At 38.7% G+C, this 22,512-nt stretch overlaps 1 protein-coding gene across 2 annotated transcripts in view; it reads left to right on the top strand.

The window, feature by feature from the left end:
• The first annotated feature begins 432 nt into the window (after positions 1-432).
• Positions 433-22,512, top strand: part of igsf9a (immunoglobulin superfamily, member 9a) — a 65,758-nt gene continuing 43,678 nt past the window's right edge. Inside the window, exons 1-6 of one of the 2 annotated variants that reach the window (XM_085463257.1) lie at positions 433-579; positions 688-790; positions 9,630-9,724; positions 9,849-10,049; positions 17,919-18,065; positions 21,677-21,825. In XM_085463257.1, coding sequence (XP_085319383.1) covers positions 9,664-9,724; positions 9,849-10,049; positions 17,919-18,065; positions 21,677-21,825 — 558 coding nt within the window. In that variant the 5' untranslated portion in view covers positions 433-579; positions 688-790; positions 9,630-9,663. Of the gene's footprint in view, positions 791-9,629; positions 9,725-9,848; positions 10,050-17,918; positions 18,066-21,676; positions 21,826-22,512 lie in introns of both variants that reach the window. The other variant, XM_085463255.1, reaches the window with a different exon arrangement.

The following is a 22,512-nucleotide window of genomic DNA, read 5'->3' on the forward strand; positions in this document are numbered from 1 at the left end:
GGTACAGCTGGATTACATCCTCTGCAAAGTCTTTTTTTTTTTTTATGCTTTTGATGTCAGACTGCATGAATCAAAACTTGAGTGTTTAGCAAAGAATCATGACTCACTTTAATAAATAATCTGTGTTAACATGTGTCTATATCAAAAAGCGAAAGACGGGGATCAAAAAAGCAATTTTAGGAAAAACTTTCACTAAGTTAAAAAAAAAAAAAAAAAACCCCAAACATCTGTCCTTTGTCTAAGAAGTACATCTGTTCTCCCCGTTTGGCCACCAACATCAGGTAAAGGACACCCTCTTGTGGTTACCGCTAAGCTGGATGCCATCAAGGGATTAAGGGCTAAAAAAAAATCTCCTTTCATCCTCTGCCTGCACAAACAAACACAGTTATTAAATCAACATTGGCTCAAACATCCAGGGGCTTATAGGACTATGGTCTGTCAGTTTACTTTGTTTTGCTTTGAGCCATTTGAACATAACAAGGAAACAGGAGCAAGCAGCGGAGGGAGGAAGGAAAGAAGGGAGGGGGAGGTTGGACTCGGGCAGGAAGAGCACAGTACGTCGATCCCTCGCTGTCACCTGTAAGTGAAATGAACACCTGTTGCCGGTGGGCTTTTAAAAGGAAAACGCTCAAATTTCAGGTAGTTTGCAACGCTACAAAGGAATAAGGCCCGTTTTTAATTTTTCAGCCACTGACCCGGTGTCTACAAACTCGGGCACAAGTTGGACTAATACTCGAGAAGGATGTGTTTTTAAAAGCAAAATCTGCCAGCGGCTAAAACGGAGCTACAGGTAAGAGAAGTAAGAAAAAATAGAAGATGTTAATGATTTTGAAAGTGTGTCTGACTTCCAGCAGCTTTAAAAGGATGAGAAATTAATGCTCGGAGCTCAAACTGTGGAGTGCCAAGTTCCCTCTCAATCCTCTAAACTGTGGCATGCATTTAAACGTCAGTAATGAAGTTTCTATGGGGGGATTTTCATTCTAATGCGCAATATGAAACTGACAGAAACTCAGGAACAGCCATTTGCCATGAGTAATTTAAACGTCCCAATGCAAACTTAAGTCTGTTTTCTATTGTTTACATTATTTATTTGTATGTTGTTTTTCCTTTATGGCTGTTGCTTTAATTGAGAATGACAACCTTTAGATTATTAAAGAATTTGGAGTCACGTTATTAGAGAAAAACAGGGCTAAGATATTGGCTGTTAGAGCGTGAGTAGATAAACACCGTACATTCACAAGGAGGGGATTTTATGCCGCATATGGATACAACTTTCACAAGCAGCAGTGCAATATGTAGAGCCAGAACCAGCATATAAGAGCTCATATTTTTCTGCTATTGTCTTTGTATTGAACCCACCGTCTATCTTTATTTCACCACTTATGGAAGAAATGGTCTCATAACTTTCCGAGACAAGCATCATTTAATGGTTTGAAATTCTATTCTTGGTTTGAATTGAGGTTGCTGATGTGCCAGATGGGTGCAGTTTCCCGTTATATATTATTTTCCATAAAGTTTATATCATCAGAGGGAGCAGAGTGGCAATTAATTCAGCAGGACTTGGTGGCACCTGAATAGTACATATGCAATAAACACTTCAGATCTGACACCTAAAGTGGATTGAAGTAGATCATTATCTACAAAACTATTTCATTCCCAGTGGGTTTTTTTTTTTTTTTTTTTTTTTTTTTTTAGCTTCTGCGTTCCAGTGAGCCCAGTACTGATACTGGAGAAAAACCGACAACAGTGTAAATAAAAAAAAGTCATTCTTTAGGTTGAATAACATACAAAACATCTATGCAAGGTGGTTTCTTCAGTGTAATACACCTGTGGAAACCATCAACTGCTCAGTGTTTGAAATTCTAGTTAAAAGTGCAATGCACCACAATACAATGGTCCTTTAAAAAAGGAAAACGTAATGTATTAGTGTATCCCTTTACAAAACAGACAGCTGGGACTACATGAACAAAAATCTAATCTACTATGTGTTTATGCATTTAAATTTGTAAATACAATAGTGTTATGATTCAAATGTTGCTAAGTCATGATTGGTCCCTTATTGTCACCTGTTAACAAACTCAGCCCCTCCCACTTTAAACCACAGAGAAGAGCAAAGGCAGACAGAAAGAAAGGAAACGTACAAGCCCCTACTATGGTGAAATACCCAAAACGTGTGTAACTTTGGATGAAAATTGTGTACAATGTTTAGGATAAAGCTGAATTTAAAAAGAAAAAAAGTGTTTCAGGAATTTAAAGCAGAGCTGTTGTGATCATTTCCAACTTGATATTTTTATTCTTGACTCTGCTGAGTTTCTTTGCACAATTCTTGCTTCAAAGTACTAATTCACTGTGGGAAACAAGCAGTTTCAGTTCCTCTCCCTTTAAGGCCACTCTCCCTTAAAGCAAACAGTAGATTTTGAACAGAAGCATTTAGAGCAGTCTGAATCCTTAGATTTGGACTTACAAACATTTGTACATATGCTCACCTCATTTGAAACATTTGGCCTTGTATATTATGAGCAAACACTGCCCTAATGTTTGAATTTCATCTGATTTTAAACCTTGAGTTGAATGAAAGCAATGCTTTCATGTCTCTTTTTTTTAGACATGAAGACCTTAACTTGACACCAATGATTTAGACTTTCATGCAGAGTTTATCTCTTTCATTTGGAATGACAACAGCCTCTCCAAGCCCAAAGATTAAACACTTTGTCATAAAATCTTTTCCCTAACAACCACAGAGCTTTGAATGATTTCAGCAGTGGCCAGTCATGTTGCACGAGCTTTGGAGAAAGGTGCATTTGACAGTGCAGAGCAGCAGACAGACAGCAGATGATACCTTGTGTTATTTGATTCAGATGTCAAGACTCTGTGGTTATCAACAAAACACAGACAGTAGCATGCATAACAGCAGAGAAATGACAAATACTTGCTCAAAATTGGACCATTAGTTTACAGAGAACTGCATTATCTGAAATGTTTGGTAGCATTGTTAATATAGATGGTAGTTGACAGTGAATTTGGATTTATAACAATTTATTTATGGCTTGAAAGACAACATTTATGACTTCAGCTTAACCTGGAACTTGCGGCTCTTGATTTGGGACTCAGCTCTGTAACCTTTATATGATGGATTAAATGAAGTAAAGATTGTGGCATTCACCTGGATTCACAAAACGGCTTCTGAGCAGAGAGATGCAATACCCACACTGCAAAAAAAAAAAAAAAAAACTTTATTTTTCCAGTTTTCTCTCTCAATTCGAATGCCCTATTTTCGCTTAAGTGCACATCAAACCAAGCTACACAGAGAGGTTCCTATTGTGATGGAAAGTGTGTGTTTGACTTTGAAAATGGGCTTTTTCTAACCCATGTGCAAGCCATGAAAAAATACAATGTAGACTTACAGGGTGGGTTAGAGCAGGTTGATTGCCAATGCGCAGTATTTATGAACTCTGAGAGGGAGCTGACAGTCAGCACTCATGACATGACAGCTCACATTTGCAAAATTGTCAGTAATGAGATCAGCACATGGTCTTGGGATGGGTCCACAAGTCATGGGAGCTTCCTGTGGTGCCTGGCACCAGTGGATTGGCCGGAGTTCCCTAGGGCTTTTGTTGTCTGGCCACATCTGTGCTTAAGCCATGGGACCTTTGGGGCTAGTGGAGGGCACTGCTACCTGGGAAGCTGCGGAGACAAGGGTGTGTGGTTGGCTTGCATTAATGTTTTGGTGCATGCTACGTGTCAAAGAAGTATCCATGTGAATGCCAGTGCACAGGAATACCACTGCAGAATATTGCACTGTAACAAGATGATGTCATTTTAATGTTGTGGCTGATTTGTGTATATGCAAACTCAGTAGGAAGCCAGAACTGTGGGACTTCAAAAACCTACTTATTTTAGATCAAATGTTAAAAAGTACTTTTAACGTAAATCCGAACTCTTTTGGGAATAATTAAAGTTATATAGCTTTTTTAAAAGTTGTGTGAATACTATATTTTTTTTTCAACTAGTTTGAGACCAAACCACGCAAAGTACTAAAAAAGAAATACTCTAGAGAGTTGGAAAATTTCGAGTCAGCGTTTCTTATTTCAGCCCACAAGTCTTTAAGGAGGGAAGTAAAAAAATCTGGTTTTATAGTAGTCCACTACAAAGCAGGACCATTGGTTGACATGTGTATATATATATGTATATATATATATATATATATATATATATATATATATATATATATATATGGTTCGATACTTTGGTGTCACGGTTCGATATTTTTTTCGATACAAAAAAAATGTTCATGCTTTTTTAATTTGTCATTTATTAAAATCACAAATAAATATTTTAACTCAAAAGTGCAGTTTTTAAATTTAAACAACAAATGCTGAAGTAATAAAAAATAAATAAATCTATCTGATCGAGGAATCACTCATCTTTGGAAAAGAGAGTTTATTACAGAGAAATGTCTCTTCCAAAATAAAAGCTATACTATACGCTTCTTCTGGGCTATATTCTCAGCAGCATATTAAACATATATAAGGAGAATCATGTGCTAACAGCTGTTTAAATGACTCGGGTAAAGTTTGTAGCATGCATGCTTGTTGTTTTTGTCTGCTTCCACTTGTCTTTGCACTAGGATGATGTCAGAGTAAATGTGCAGTCATATTCGTTGTGTTCCCACTAGTGCTGTCAGCGTTAATCTGAAATGACATTAACGCCACAACACGGCAAATCTCCGTTAACGAGCTACCGTGGATCTCCCAGTGCATGGGGCTGGACGGCCAACACCTTAACGAGCTAACTGCGCTAACACAGTAATTCCCACCCATGTAATTGAGCATTGCGTGGCACATCCGAGATACTGTTTTACTTTTGTCCATGACGCGCCTACCTTCAGGGTCATACTTCACATAAAGACCAAAATAGTTCCAAAGGCCAGATCTGAATGAGGGTGGGGGAGGTTCAATTTGCCATGTTGCAACGAGCTTAGCTTCTGTCTTGCTAGCTTGTGCTGCGCTCAGTGAATCTGCGCTAGACAGTGCAGTCTAGGCGGAGTAGTCGAACGCAGATCCACTGAGCTCTCAACACAGACAGCATCGTCAGAAGAAAAGTTGATAAAATAAATTAAAATTTTAGTATTGTTCGATACATATGCGTACCGAACTGAAAGCACTGTATCGACCGGTTCAATATCAATACCAGTATCGTATATATGTATGTATGTATGTGTATGATAGCTTTGCCATTGTGAGACTATGCCATCATGCTATTATTAATTAATGAACCGATGTACCTAACTGTTAGTATTACGATGACTACACATTCTTGGGCTTGCTCAGATTTAAATCCACATACACTCTACCATAACAGCAACCTTGGAAATTCTCTGCGTGTCACGCTGTGTGAGCACACTTTGAAAACTCTTCAAATATGTGATGAATACCTGATGTTAAAGTATGTGTTGTATTCATCTCAGTTGGAGGCTGTTCGGTGCCCTGAGCTTTAAAGTGTTGATGGACGTGTATCACATGTGATTCACAGCGCAAGCTTTGCTTTGGATTACTGTCTTCACTGTGTTTCCCTCACAGTTGCACTATAATCTGTTTAAATCCAAATCCAACCCCTATGGAGGCCTTTTAGTGTGATTCGGGACCATGCCTGAAGTTTGAGTTCTGCAGCGCTATAGGAATTTAATATTTATAGTCATGCCTTTGGATTAATGATTTTGTTTGTCCAAAGCTGAAGCACCATTTTCTGTTAAACGCTGTTGTTTACCTCTTTAGGTCACAGCAAATGAGCAATTTGACTTCTTTCCCCTTTCTACTTGCACTCTGGTCAGAGGCTAATGTCCAATTTACTGTAGCTTGCTGGCAGATACAAACAGCCTTGAACAGTTCTAACCCACAAAACAAATACCCTTGGTTTCATATTCTCTAACGGATGCAGCACCTGTTGTTTTCCAAATCGATACCAGTGCTATTGTAACAGACATATTTTGAAAATAGGCCCAAACAAGCAGGGACCACAGCAAAATGCATGGATGAGAAACAGAATGAAAACATTTATGCAAGAGGAGCTCCTTTATCTTTAAGTTTTAATTGTGGTAGGTAAAAGGAGAGCTGGCTGCTGATAAATCTGTGACTGTGCCCTCTGTGATGATTAATCAGCTGCTCCCCATTTCTTTCCTTATGTAGATTAAAATGGCAACAACGCAGAATTTCAGCAGCAGCATGCCTGTCACTGACTTTTCTATTTCTGCCAGCTGATAAATCTATGCGAGACAGGGCGCTTTCTTTTGTGAGCTACTGGCTCATTTAGTATAGCTTTATACATTTTCCAGAGTGCTGTGCTGTCACCGTGCTTGTGTTTATGTGCATCCTTTCAGTGTCAGAGGAAGGGATAATACATCTGTGGGAAATGTCTAGAGACCATCTGTGTTACCATGGCTGAGAGCTTCACCTGTGCGGGCCGCTTTGTTTGGCATCTCTCTGAATTTTTGGTTCAAATTTAATGATGGAAAATGTCCTGCAGTTGATTTTTTGCCCCCCCCTCTTCTTGCTGTAGCCTCCCTTTCTTTTCCCTCTCTTTCAAAAATAATCTTTCTTTTAACTCATGTGGATCCACTTTATTGCCTTGCTATTTCACCATTCACATAAATAAGCCTTACCTTGTCAAGCAGTAAAACTATAAACATTTTTATTCAGCTGAAGCTTGCACGTATTTGCCAGATGCGGGGCAGAGGTCTGGTTATAATTCTTTAATCAGTGACTTGATGACTATCTGTACTCTGTGTTGAATCCTTATCATCTCCATTCTTATTAGTTAACAAGAGGCAAATAAGGGTGATAAATAATAAGTAGATGATGCTGAGCATCTGTTCATTAAGAGCCAAATGGGGAAGCTGAGTCATGGCAACAGGGAGTCTTCATTTGTATGTGTGTGCATGTTCTCACACTGTGTGAGGGAGAGAAGCAACAGATTCATAATGTTGAAGCTTTACCTTGGCTTGTCATACTCAGTCTCAGCAAACATGCAAGGCCTAAATCCAGCATAATAAGTTCAGGATAGACTCTGTTGTGTTGCTTTGCATGAAGCCATCTGGATGAAGGGCAGGAGCAGGGGAGTGTTCACTGTCAAACACTTTGCGATCAAATTTTTTATTTTTTTGCCTGACTTTCACTTTGATTTTGTGGAAAATCTGTGTGTGTTGTTCTGTTGCTGAAGTATGTGAATATGTTGGAACAAGCGCAGCAGCTATTGACAGCCTGTGTAATTATTTGTCTTGAGTTCAGACTTTGTCCTGGTCGTGAAATGAACAATCCAATAAAAGCCTTATGGTTATAGAGAGCTGATAAGGCCTTTGCTGCTCCTGCTACTGGGTCAAGGATAATAACATTGCTAATTATCAGGAAGTACAGAGATCACTCAAGATGAAATCATCTTCATGAATCTGTTACCTTTTAAAGTCAACACTGTGCTTACACCCAGTTTGTACAAACTACATAGTCATTATACATTAGAAACAACAAAGTTTCCATATATATTTGATAATATTCAGGTGATGTGATTCTATACTGATCATTTATTGTTGATACCTACAATTTTTAAAACTTTTGAAATGTGAAAAACAGATTTCCATCACAGGGGGTATTTGGGTCAGTACTGTATATCGGCAAGAAGAAATACAGTCTGAAAACTGTCAACGAAATGGTAATAAATTTGAAATCCTGTGAGTTTTTGACTCTCGTTTAGTCAAGAATTTCAAAAAAGAACAGGTTTAAAGTATATTTGGATTTCCATTTTATGCTTTTTCATAAATCACCTGTGACATTATGAGAGAAAGGACATTATTTTTTTTTTCACGTTTATCACTTTTGTCCCTTGCTCGGATGTTAAATAAGAGTTTAAATTTAGCCATTTACTGGTGTTATAATTAGATACTTTGATTCATCTTTGTAGTTTTCCCTCTGTACACCACAACAGTCGAACCACAATCAAACAATTGAGATGTGATTGAAATGCAAAGTTTCAGTTTTAGTTCAAGGGGTTTAACAAAAGCATAATAATAATAAATAAAGCAGATAAATATCTGAAGTTCATTCCAAAGTGTTGAACTTTTTGTTTTGTTTCACTGAAACACTCATTATATGATCCAAAGAGATTTTGATGCAAGCAAAGGAGGTCATCATCAGGCTGAAAACCAAAATAGATCTATCGAAGAAAAAGCAACAACTTTAAAGGTGGCCAACTCAACGTTCTGGTACTGTGTATGTTCTTAAAAATGAAAACTTCACTGGCCGGCTCAGCAACACCAAAAGGCCAGACCAGAGAAGATAAGTCAAGTTGATGATAGCAGAATTCTTTCTTTGGTTAGGGAAAGCCCTTTCACAACATTCAGCCAAGTCAAGAACTCTCTAAAGATTGTAGGTGTCCAAACTACTGGTTATACTTAAAAACAGGAAGGACATTCTTCCTAATACATTCTATCACTAACAGATGATTATAGTAAGAGGAAAAAGTATGAAGAAGGAAAGGAACAGCTCACAATCTGAAGCATGCCACATCATTTCTCAATGGCATGGGAATGGATGACTGCCAATGGACTCGGGTCACTGGTGTTTATGGATGAAGTATAAGGATGAATTCTGAAATGTACAGGGCTGTACTCTCTGCTCAGATTCAGCGAAATGCTGCAGAACTGCAAAAATGATTAGATGGAGCTTCACAAGGTGATGGATAGTCACCTGAAGTATACTGCAAAAGCAACACAAGAGAGTACATGGAAGGGAAACGAGGTCAGTTGGCGACCCTGTGTGTAGAAGCAGAGCAGAGAAAAGGCCCGGACATGACACAGGAGTTCAGAGCTTTGTCTTTCATCAGTTGATGGCATTGTTTTGCAATCTGCAACTAAGGAAATCAAAGGAATTGAAAAGCTTGGCAGAAAGCAATTCCAATTGATGGGACATTTTAACCTGAATCTTAGATCTGAATTGGGACAGTTCCAATGCCCTAGTCAGTAATGTGCTGTTGAATAATTTAGGCAGAGTTTTCATTGAGCAGCTTCCATGAAACTGAACTGACCTGAAAATGACCCATCATCTTGATTTCCTCACTCCTGTGTACATATTTGATCACATCTGAGCAGGGATTACTTTGACTGGATTGAATCAGCTGCTGCCTTTTGGCATTAAGTTGCACTCCGTAATGCTTAACTGTAGCCTGCGCTCCATCAGCTCAGCTCATCTCTGTCCTTGAGTGCTGAGTCTCCTGGCTGCTTCAGCCAAATGTCTTCATTGATGTGCTCTAAATAAAACACTTAGATGTCACTTTGCACGTGACTTGCAAAAGATTTATTTGACATTTATGACATTTACTTTCAGAAAACGATATAAGGCCGGGGAGCTTTCTGGCTGCAGAGGCCGCTCTGCCCATTTGTGTAATGATATGGGATGAATTCCAGTTATTGGAAAGCTGTATAAAAATCTGAATGCTCCTTTCCTCGTGTCTGTAAAATTATGACAGAAGTGGCAGCTCTGGTGTAGACTTTTTAGTTTGGAAATCTGTCACAGATGGCTGTCTTCTTGTGTGCAGCCAAGCAAGTAATGTGATTGTGACAATTGTGTCTCTTTTGCCTACAGATTGAACATGCTGCAGGTTGTATGAGTGACAGATATGGGGTCGGCAAGATCTTATTTGCAGACTTTCACTGTGGCGGTGGTTATTTGCCAATTTCGTAAGTTTTTTTTCAAATATCATTTTGCATTCCAGTGTACTTTCTCCATTTGCTCACTGTTATCCTTTGCTTTGTGAACTAACTGAAGCATATTCTCTGATTTTGCTTACAACAAACCCAACAGTAACCACTGAAGGTTTGACCTCTGAGGTGCAGGCAAAGGCTGGAAGCTCCGTGGAGCTCGAGTGCAGACTTCCGTCATCAGACCCAGCAGTTGTGTCCTCTGTATCCCAGCACGTGGTTGAATGGATTCGACAGGGATTTGACATTCCTGTTCTGATTAAATTTGGATCTTATGCACCTCGGGTACATCCACAGTATGAGGGTAAGCATCTGTTACTACATGCATACACTGTTTGCTGTAGTTGATGCCATTGTCTCAAGTAGCTTATCTTCATACTGTACATACATGCTACTGATGTAAAGTATAATTATTGTATTTTTATTTTAGGATTTACTCTAGATATTGTATTGTAAGAATATTAGCTTAGCTGAATTAGCTTAAGAAGCTATTGGACAGACTGTAAGTGAATCACGTAGAGAAAGTTTGTTTCTCCTGTTAATGATGGCTACTAAATTTGATGATCCCCTGCATGTTGGTACTGCTCTTATTTTTTTTTTTTTTTACAGGTGTTATAGTTGTTTCTGTATGTGAATATGCTTTAGTAAGGAACTTAAAACAGTGAAGGATTCTTATTTGTTGCCATTGTCAGTACAAAAGACACTCAGTGAATTTAAGTTGAAAATATTAGAATGATGGCTGAATATGACATGGTTTGGTCCAAGTTTCTTTTAACTGAAAGAATGTAACCAATATCAGGTTCTCAGAATACACTCAGTACCACACCTTGATGTCCTTTTCAGACCAATGTTATATTTGGAGCTACTGTTAAAGGAGGTGAAACATTGCATCATCGCCTATTGTGCGCACTCTGCACACAGCACAGAGAACAAAGAGTCTACAGGGGGAAAGAGCCTCTATAGTCCAAGGATACCTTTGTGTGGCTCCTGTTATCCTTTAAAGTTGCAAACAATGGAACAAATGTGGAGAAAAAGAAGGCATGTCTGGGTTAGTCAGATCTTTCTTTTGTCAGGGGCATTGTTTTTCTTTTCTGCTGTGCTGCCTGAAGAAAAGTTCAACCTATGGACCTCTTCGGTGTTTTTGAATTTCTGCTTGAGAACAATGTCGTCATAGAAAGAAAAATGCCAAAGGAGGCATGATGATCCCACTTCAAAGAGTAAAATTAATTTAAACAGTTCAGCTGGTAGCACAAAGCAGACAGCTAACTAACACTGAGTTGTTACCTTGTCATTTATTTTCAGTGATGAGAATACCGATAGGGGGTAGATAGCAGCAATCAACATTTCATTTGTATAATTACTGCTATAGCAATCCTCTTCTGCAATATTCTTCAAAACCCTTCTTACCCACTGTTGCATCAGTCTCTATAAACTCATTCGATGTGACTAAAAACTGTTCATACCGACACGAATCATTTTAAAATTCTGGCAGAGCTTCCAAAGCCCCCAGATATATCAGATTTTTTTTCTGAGGAATGTGTATTAAAGATGAGGAACAAAAAATGTAGACTGTTTTGATCCGGTGCAGTTTCAAATATTGCACTGACTTTAAAGGTGCATGCGAGGAACTAAAAGAAGAAGTGGAATCAGAACTAAATGAAGTATGCGAAAATATAGATCACTATCACTAAAACTTAATTACCGATCATTTTAAGTTTCTTTTTGTGTCATTTTCAATATGTGATATTCAATTCAATTTCAATTCAATTTTATTCAATTTTATTTATATAGCGCCAAATCACAACAACAGTCGCCTCAAGGTGCTTTATATTGTACAGTACATTGTACAATAATAGATACAGAGAAAAACCCAACAATCATATGACCCCCTATGAGCAAGCACTTTGGCGACAGTGGGAAGGAAAAACTCCCTTTTAACAGGAAGAAACCTCCAGCAGAACCAGGCTCAGGGAGGGGCGGCCATCTGCTGCGACCGGTTGGGGTGAGAGAAAGAAGACAGGATAAAGACATGCTGTGGAAGAGAGACAGAGGTTAATAACAGATATGATTCAATGCAGAGAGGTCTATTAACACATAGTGAATGAGAAAGGTGACTGAAAAGGAAAAACTCAATGCATCATGGGAATCCCCCAGCAGCCTATGCCTATTGCAGCATAACTACAGTAAGGGAGGATTCAGGGTCACCTGGTCCAGCCCTAACTATATGCTTTAGCAAAAAGGAAAGTTTTAAGCCTAATCTTGAAAGTAGAGATAGTGTCTGTCTCCCGAATCCAAACTGGAAGCTGGTTCCACAGAAGAGGGGCCTGAAAACTGAAGACTCTCCCTCCCATTCTACTTTTAAATACTCTAGGAACAACAAGTAGACCTGCAGAGCGAGAGCGAAGTGCTCTAATAGGGTGATATGGTACTACAAGGTCATTAAGATAAGATGGGGCCTGATTATTTAAGACCTTGTGTGTAAGGAGCAGGATTTTGAATTCAATTCTGGATTTAACAGGAAGCCAATGAAGGGAAGCCAAAACAGGAGAAATATGCTCTCTCTTTCTAGTCCCTGTCAGGACTCTTGCTGCAGCATTTTTGATTAACTGAAGGTTTTTCCGGGGGGTTTTAGGACATCCTGATAATAATGAATTACAGTAGTCCAGCCTGGTTGTCACAAAATTATAGATGTTAAAATGCATCTACAATTCCTGCTCCCTAAGGACTTTTCATTTATGTCAGTCTGTCAGTTTAGATTTCTTGCTTGAGCTCAGGGCAGTTAAAGAAATCAATGGATTAAAACGGGGCTGTCTGTTAGTCACAAACACAACAATGCTATTGGATACAGGTAATTGCTGATTCCTAAATGATTATTGCCTACAAATCCCATAAAAGATTAAAAACAACAATTTGTTGCCGAACTCACTAAATCAATACTTTTAGAAAAGTTGCTGGACACTGTAGTACCTTGCCAGGGGTAAATGGTGATTTGTTGAGGACTATTTTCACCTGTGGATTACACATTGTGTGCTGTGTTTGCACTTACAGCACCAGGGATGCTGTAATGCATTAAGAATTTACTCAAAATAAAATGCAGGGCTTGTGATCAGAACAAAAGGCCACCCAGTGCAATGCAAATACACGGTCGGACGATGAAACTCTATCACCCAGAGGAATGAGATAAACCAGTTTTTGGATGAATAAACAGTAACAGGCAGTTACATCAATTCATTGTTGGTGTCGGACTATTCATTTTTTAATATAGAATAATTCCAGCTTCATTTTTGAAGTCACTTTCCGTGTACAGTGTACCAATCTCTTTGGTGTCATGTCCATTGATTGCTCTAGGATACGGTAATGAGCTGCAAACACCGGCATTACGTGTTTCTTTGTCAAAGGATCAGAACCTACTTTCAGCTGAGTTAAGGCCTTTGTCATGCGAGCTGGATGCCACTCCCTTGCCCAACCCAGGCAGGAAATATGACACAGACATTTACATAGTAATAAAGTCGGGGCAAACGTTAGCTGATGAATTATCGTAAGTGGGAGTGGGGCAGACTTTAATTCCAGCCCCGGCTCATAAAAAGCAGTAGCCTTTTGTCACTTACTCTCAAGACAATCCGTCAACGTGCAGCTCATTACACTGCATGTTAGTTTTCAGACGAAGGCTTCTAGTAAAAAGCCCAATAAAAATATGCCTGCCCTTCAACCCATAAATTACACTATTTGTACTCAACTCGACTCAACTACAAAGCTCTCTTCAAGGAAAAGCAGCAGCTTTAATAGACGGGTTTGCTAATCACATGCCTCTCAGGCGACAAACAAAAAGCTGCAGTTTTATACAGGTTTGAAAAAGATGCTTTGTCCCATCTGAGGCAAAGCTTTCTCACAGGTACCAGCCGGTGTGGGAGTAACAGGTGCAGCATGGGAAACCAACGCTTTAGAGATGGAACGACTGGTGTGTATTTCACCCCCTCGGGCCATGAATGTTCTCGGGTGTCTCAATAGTTTGGCTTCAGGACTCAGTCTCCAACTGTTGTTTAGCTGTTGTGATTCTAATGGAAGTTATCCAAGTGATTCACTCTGCTGAGGCTCATTTTTTTTCGTTCCATCATTCCTCCCTTTTCATCACCTTAAACTGATTAAACTTCTCTACATGTAGTCCACCTCTCCCATCAACATTCCTTGTCTTTTGGCCGTGTTTGTAGCTTTGCAAAGTGTGAGTTACTTTAGATTTTCATCTGATTGCTCCCCTGAGAGGGTTAAGGGCTAAAAAGGGCTTAAATAAATTTGTGTAATAGAGCTGTAAAGATCAAAGGATTAGCATCTTCTCTGTGGAAAGGACAGAAAGTCCCTCAACACCCATACAGCTGCTGACTATAAAAAAGTAAATACAGCTGTATAAATGCACTGTTCGCAAGCTCTTCCTATTCAAATCCCATCATAATCAGCCTGTGTGCAGGAGCAACACATTATGCACAGCTGAAATGGCTAATACTTCCTTTTTCACATGGAAAAACATTAGAGCCTTCACTGGGATTACTCATGTTCGTTACAGCAGTGAGTAGACCTCAGCGTCTGACAGGGACAGAGACCTTCAATACCAAATTTAAAACCATGACACAGAAGAGCTTAACACACACAAAAAAAACAAAAAAACAAAAACGAGGAGTGAAACCTTATCGTTTTCTTTTCTCTAACCGAAACCAGAGTGCCTCTGCGAAGCTTGCCAAGAGCTGACGACATCTTATAGAGATGATGTGGGCTTGCTGCCCATGAGTATCACATTCTCAGGGTCATAAATGTCTGGGCTGCGCAAAATGGTATTGAATTTAAATAATTTTTCATACAAGCCCCTGTCACAGAAAACAAGACACTTTCCCCCTGAGATACGTCCCACCCAACCGAAGCCTTTCTTTAGAATTTGAAAACGTCATCTCCAAAATGTTACATATCCATTTTGGAAGAAAGAAAATCAATATCTCTGGTGCATCCTTCACTCTGAATAAAACTGGTAAAAATAAAAAGCACACTCCGCAGTCCTCCAAATGTCCCTTTTGTCAGTAAAGTGCCTGTTTTTTATTGAGCTCTATTAAGGACCTCAAACCTGTGGTCTTTTCATAAGAGTAGGTGTTTTTGTTTGGAATTTTAAAGCATTTTGGTACTGTGATCCCTGCCCTGATTTTCCTTTTTTTTTTAAAACATAAAATGTATAAAAATTACGTGGTACTGTGGCTAAAATACAATAATGATGAGGCATAAACTCTTTAAGGTTCAATGTAAAAAAAAATGGTCTTGAGCTGATGTGATTTTTGTAAAAGATCTTACTTCGTCTTAGTCCATCTGAAATAAAACAATGCCTTTTAATTATCTCTACTGAAGGAAAAGAGGCTCCTTTCCCCCTCATAGAGTTACTGTCTTGAGAAAGACGATGACCATCACTTTTAATAATGTATTCTAGTAGACTTTTCATTTCAGACTTATTTCCTTCATTTGTAGAGAGTTGTATTTCTTCACAGCACTGAATGGTTTCATGTTTCCCTGTCACCTGAGAATGTATTCAGGAATAATGCCTTTAGGCGGCTTCACTTGGAGACACTATATTCACTATATTCAGCCATGTTTTTGTGTGTGGAGTATGTTGAATTGAGCTGAAAGGAGGATAGCTGAATGAGTCTCAGACCTGCAAAGCTGCTCTTTGGCTAATTTATAATGTTTTTAGTGTGTGGAGCAGTGAACATGACAAGGAAAAGTATTGAGTCTTGTTGGTGCAGGCTGGGTGTCTGTTTTTCCAATTTAGGTTCATCATCACATTTTTTTCCCGGTGAACACTGTTTCAAAGCAAGTTTTTTAGGGCAAGCTTTCAACAGTTTTTCTAAGGTACCTGTAAAGATCTGCTGCTATGCAGCCACACACTATTGGAGACTGCTGCATTTGAAAGTAGAATATGAATGCAAGAAAAAGAGGAGAACTTAAAATTCACTGCCTGTAATATAGACATCAGCATAGTCTGAGCATCAGAATCGGCAAAACAAACGAAAAATCTGTTAAAATCTCAATTATTCTATATGACTACAATTTTCCATTAAAAGCAGATACGCAATATCTGTTTTAAATTTGGATGATATCCTCTTTACCTCCTTATGAAACTCTGCGTTACTTCCAGCACTGCTGCTACGTGTGGCTCCTGTCTGGTCCTGTTCTGACCAGTTTTACGTGTGCATTTGCAATATGTGGATCTCTTCTCCTGTGTGAAATCAGCCGACCATCAGTTTGGATTTTCCTTATTTGATTTTGCGTAGATGGAAGGGGGGCAGGATTGCAGAGAGATAGTAGCACAGGTGGTAATGATTGCAAGATTCCATCATCTTCAGTGGTTGAAGCAGATCCTCATACAGTTCAGGTTGTTTGCACCTGATTTGTTCCTCAAACACTGAAGGATGTTACAGTGTATCTCTATATTTGCACAATTTTCATAGTACACAATCCAGTCACTAAAGACTGCTGTTTATTTTATGGGTCATAGGAGACCCAGCTCTCATCACCAGGGATGATCCTCAACATGCCAGTTTGACACTGAAGTTGATATTTGCTCTCTACCCAAACATCAGCATCCCAGCAGGGATGAGAGCACTGCAGCACTTTACAAGTAAACAACCTTCAATGAGATAGCGGCCAAATTTAAATCAGGTACGGTTTCTGCTTTTTATAGGCCGATTAGCAGATCCTTTTGATCCCACCTCGTATTTAACAGTTTATGGGTATAAATTATTCCATTAGATAGCCACTTATTATTTAACAATATAGTATCATAAATTATTCTGACTGATTAACACCCTATATTTAATAGTTGGTGTTATTTTTGATGGTCAGGAGTGAGTTTGGCTGAAGGACAAAAATGGAAATGCTGTTGTTATATTTACATCAACAATGCAAAGCCAGACTGCCTTCATTTTACTACACTCCTGATTTGTTGGCACACTTTACCTTTCGTTAAAACTTGATTCTCATGCATGCACACATTTTCAGACAGTGCCTCTCAGCACAAATAATCTATGTCTGACAGTCTGAGTCGTGCACACTGTCTAAAGTCTAAATTTCCTCTGTCTCTGCCTCTGTGTTGTATTGTTTCTGTGGCCTCACACTTAATTTACCTTGCATTCAAATCCTTTGCTATCACGCATTTTTCAAACAGCAGCAGTGATGGCAGTAGGCCATGCTCTTGTTTCCCCTCCACCCCTCTCTTCACTTTTATCTCATCACTCCCAGTTATGTTTCCTCAACATCCCTGCAGCACTACAACCCTTCCTCTTAAGGTGCAATAGTGACCCATATCAAACTGATCTCGTAAACAGGCAAGCAGTAGAAAAGGTGCCAGAGGTCAAAGGGTGGGATTTTAAAAAGTGTTAATCCCCTGAGTGTATGCTCATGTGTACTTTACTCTACCTTAACCCCCACCTCACTTTTCCCCTGTGGATTTTGTCCCCTTTGGCGGCTTGGAAAAGTAAATACACTGTGTTATCAGTGTCAGCATACCTAACTCCAACTTCCTGGTTCTTTTTGACTGTCAGGGCTTTCCCTCCCTGTCATAGTAAACAGAAATCAGAGCCTCTGTTAATAATTACCATCATAGCACAGGGATCCCAGTGGGTCTCAGGCTTCCACGGGCAGTCTGCTTTCTGTTTACATGTCTTCATTTTGAGATGGTGCAGTGAGAGGCTGTGTGTTCTAACACAGTGCGTTCATTGACAGTTTCTCTTCGGCCATGCTTTCCCATGCTATTGGGTCACCGGACAATTGCGTGTCTGTTAAAGTGTGAAAAACTGGATGGACATGGAAAGATGTGGGCTGCAGACTGGAAAAGATAAAGGCTTGATGTTGCAAGCTACACTGGCTCCAGGGAGCCGTCACCTGGCAACAGGGAGATCAGATTTCTAAGTTTGTGCGTGCATGTGTGCTGCAGTTTGCGTGTTTGCTTGTGCATATGTTGCTGTGTGGTCATTTTAAGGCACCATTTGAGGACACTATTCATTTCCTGTGTGACAAAGCATCACAGACCAACAGATGCACACACCTGAGACCTGACAAGTGAAGTCACAATTGTCTGCGCTGTGCCTCTGTCACGTTCCATGCACCTACCTTCTCACTTTTTTCCTGCACTCTGTTTCCGCAGGGCGAGTATCTCTGGTACGAATCACCACCCTCAGGCTGGAGGGCCTGCTGCTCGCTGACCAGGGCTTGTATGAGTGTCGAATCCTCTCACTGGATAAGCCAACAGATGAGCTGCAAAATGGCACCTGGACTGTACTTTCTGTTACTGGTGAGGTTAATGGAACAGCTTGTGTGTGTCATCATGGCTGCTCTCAAAGAAGAATTTAGTTGGCTTTTTTACAGTAAGCCAGAGATCAAAATGTAAATAAACGACAGGATTGAACCAGATTCGAACAGTAATTTCCATCTCAGCCCCCTGGACCAGTTTGTCACTCAAACCACTGAAAATGAGAAACGCTAACTTTTACTACAGCACAGGAAAGCCTGCCTGAGGCCTTGGTACTATTTTGTTACTAGCTGAAATGTTGCTCTTATGTCTTGTTTGCAATTTATTTGATGAGATTGATTTATTGCTATCATTACAACAGAAGCACACATCCAGCTTAAAAGTTATATTTTGGTCATGTTATACCGACAACTTTAGATTCTTTAGCAGCTCAATGGTGTATTTACCACATATACTGTATATAAAAGATGGACATAACGTCAGCCACTCAGCCATCCATTTGTTGTTTTATGTCTGCTTCTTCAACAGTAGTCTTTTTCGTTCCTCCTTGTTTAGTGAGGGTTTGATTTGACTAAAAAGACAAAAGGACACTGCTGATGCATATATTTGACTTAATAATCCTGGTCTAAATCCTGCCCTTTTTGTCATTTATTTTACTTTAAATAGGTTCTTAATTCACAAAATTACCATGTTCTATTAAATAAAAGAACATGTCTTTAAATTTGTTTTATCCTGTCTTATGTTTGCAGCCAGTGGAGTTGCCCCTTTCTGAGATTTCAAGGAATGCAGTTTTTAGGCACATTTTCTTTATGGCTTTACTTTTAAGACCCCTTTTTAAATCATTCACATGCATTTATTTATATATTATACAAATCAAGAAACAAAATGTAACATGAGCTATATGCCTCTATTATAGGCTCAGTTGTGATGTTAGCAAATAACCACGCTGATAAAACGTAAAACAAAGTAGTCAGTCCTGAAGTGCTGCTAGCAACATTGACCACACCACAGTTATTAGAGGAAATTAAAAAAGATAAATTGGTAAGAAAAACTCTTTTTAGGCAAGTGAAGTAAAAAGAAATGCTTGAGTATAGAAAAAAAAATTACTAAATGAAGCAATATTATGTACTAACAATGCTAAAATAAAAATACTAATCTAATTTAGGCCTGTAGAGTCTGAGTTTAACCTCTTGGGTATTTTGTAATTTCTCTGAGCAATACACGATCTGACCTTTGGGTTAATTAGCTAGAATAGTCACTCCTGGGAACATTGTGGCATTTTGTCTACACACAAGTGAGGGTAGACTTTCTTTTTCACATGACTAAATGCGTGTTTTAAACTGAAAATATTTTGAGTGCTTCAAGCATAAAAATGGAAATGACTAGAAATGGAACCAAAAATGAGCATGCAGATAGATGTGTGTCATACAGCTTTTTTATCTACATTCAATTTTAAACCAATTACCAGGCAACAGCTAACCCCTCATGCTAGCAACAAATGAAACTATAATGCACTAATGCAGACTGCTCACTCTGCATTCCTGTAGCTTGGGATGTGGCAGTATTACATTCAGTGATGGGAGAAGGCGGGAGGAAAGGCGGTGCAGTCAGAATGGAAAGCAAGACCTGGGGTGTGGTTGAATAGTCAAATTTGCTTGGGAAGGTTCCCAACTAAGCCGAGTAAGCTGGGACTATCTGTGCGGCAACCATGATAAGAGCTTTTTTGCGTTCTCCACATACTAAGGAAAGGTGCTTCAGTGCTTCCTTTATTGCCACTTTTAGCCCAGGACCCACACGACCATCCTCAAGGAAAAGAGAAAAAGGTCATTCTATCCCAGAGTTCTGACCAGTTATGAAAACGACCAAGAAAAAGTGCTAAAGTGTGCAGATCATGTAAATGTTAATTATCAACATGTTTTCCATTTACAAAACTTGCTGATATGTTTTGATTTTTAAAGTAAAGATTATGAGTTATTTAGTTGTTAAATTGTATTGGTTTCCAAAGGAAGAAACATAGAAAACATGACTTAATTCCTTTATTTTTTTAGGCTACATTCTATATAATATATATTAATACAGTATAAAGAAGTTTATATTATTCAAATGTGATCTTTTAGCTTACAGTCTACCGTATGAACTTCCACTCATCAGGTAACTGCTGTATATACTACATAAAAAATCACCTCTTAAACTGAAAGAAAACGAACATGATGTTAAAAGAAGTTTTTTTTTTAATAGTGTCTAAACTTTTTTAACAGATCAGGTAATTTGGATAACTTCTGACTTCTTTTACCTGGATTTTGGAAAGAATAGTCATTGACTAGAGTTAGCGTCATACTTCTTGATAGGTGTAAATAATAAATCGTAATATGAAATATGCATCATTATTTTTGCCCTTTGAAGTTTATCTATATTTTCGAAAACCTTTGCTATGATTCCACACACAAACATACAGAACAAAGTAGGAGTGCGCCTCAGATCAAAGCGGCAGAAACAGTTTCACCGAGCTGGTCTGTGTGAGCATCAGGATAGGGGTGAGAATAGTAATAGATGATGACTGTGTACTTGAGGGCTTGGATGTTACTTTGCTGGCATGCCCTGCAAGTATGGGCTTTACCTATTGTTTGCACTCCCCTTCAATAATAATCTGTGCGACTGTCATGGGTTTGAATTGGCGAGATAAAAGAACATGCTTCTTTTTCTGTTTTATTAGTCAATAATATACTAAAGTTTATTTTCAGAGAGTAAGTAAAAAAAAAACTTAAATATTCTTCATATACAGCTACAGTAATAAGTAATAAGTATAAGTAATAAGTAATAAGTAATAAGTTATGGTGGCTTTTTAACTCTGAAGTGTTTGCAGACAAAAAAGGAAGGCCTGATTGTCCTTTGATAAGATCTGAGATTTAAAGTGTCAGCAAGATGTTCTAAAGGCACATTTAAAAGGCTGCATTTGAAACTGACATTTTCAGTTAGGTATGTGAAATAATAATGTGTCTTTCAGGCTGCTGCTGTAACAAAGCAGGCTGTACTGCTGTCATGTTGTATATAAATGTATTGTCTGCTAATCCAGTTTTTCCTCTTTTGTATTTTTTCCCTTAATACTTCTGCTTTGAAGACAGAGCTTTCTTGCTTTTTACAGAAGGCTAAACAGCTCGAACAGCTTTAATGCTCCTTACCATTGACTCACCAAGTCTGTTGAAATGTACTGGGTGGATGAAACGCCATTCTTCCAAATGAATTTCCCCACATTTGGTGTTTTGATAGTGATATTGGAGATTGCTGTTTAACACATCGGTCCAAAATTTCCCACAGGTGTTCAGTTGTTGGAGCATGACATGTGATTCACATCATTTCAAAACTTATCAAACCAATCAGTGGCACCTTTATCCCTATGGAGACCATTTCCATCAGTAAAGAAATATTTCATCATATGAAAAAGTTGAAAATCTTTATATTAATTTGTTACACTTCCCACTCAGGGGACACAAACTATACCATCAGAATGTATGAACATGTATATTTGTTTATGGATGGTGTGAATAAGTATTCAATCGGAATTTGTTTTTCCATAAATGGCGGAATCTGTTTTTAAGTTTTTTAAATTTAGATGGTTTATGAGCATCTTCTTAAAGCTGTTTTTATATCCATAGCCCCACCCGCCTTCACTGAACCCCCACCTCCTGTCCTCGAGGCTTTGGTTGGAAGTCACATTTCTCTTTCCTGCATGACTAATGGCAACCCTACTCCAGCCATCACTTGGTTTAAAGACGGCATTGCCATTCAAAAAAATATTTCTGAGGTATGTATTTTTTAAGGGGTTTTAAACCTGCAATACAAGTATAGCGCTATAGTTGTTACATGCATGGGGTGAAATAAACAAAATTTTCCTCGAAAATAATATATAGTAGTACTCTCTCTCTTTTTTTTTTCAACCCTCAGCAGTTGGCTGCACCTTTCTGAGCCTGGTTCTACTGGAGGTTTCTTCCTTTTTAAAAGGGAGTTTTTAAAAGGGAGCCATCTGATTATTCGGATTTTCTCTATATTATTGTAGGGTCTTTACCTTACTAGTGACTTGAGTTGATTGTTGTTGTGATAAATAAAAGTGCATTGAACTGTATAGTGTTCATGCACTGCAATACATACAAAGTTTGGGTAACACTGAGCAAATGTATCCAAGATACTTTAAAATCAGCCTCAGTTCAAATGCCCATCCATCCATCCATCCATCCAAGTTGACACAGTAGTGTTGATGCAAAGTGGCACACGAATAGGTTCTAGAAAAGTCCTTGGAAGGAAAACAAAGGTGCTTTGGACACAAGCACCAAATCTGTTATTACTCCTACCTGTTGAAATATTGTGGCACAGGAACCATTGTGTGGATACATGTGAAGTATGCACGTAGGAAGTGAAGATTCTACTATATTACTATTCTACTATCAGCTGGATGCAAATGTCATACAGTACTAAATACTGACATTATACTGTA

The sequence above is a fragment of the Copadichromis virginalis genome, linkage group LG7 (assembly GCF_057382275.1).
Source record: "Copadichromis virginalis isolate Kocher_CV1m ecotype Utaka linkage group LG7, C_Virginalis_male_GT1.1, whole genome shotgun sequence".
Lineage (NCBI taxonomy): Eukaryota > Metazoa > Chordata > Actinopteri > Cichliformes > Cichlidae > Copadichromis > Copadichromis virginalis.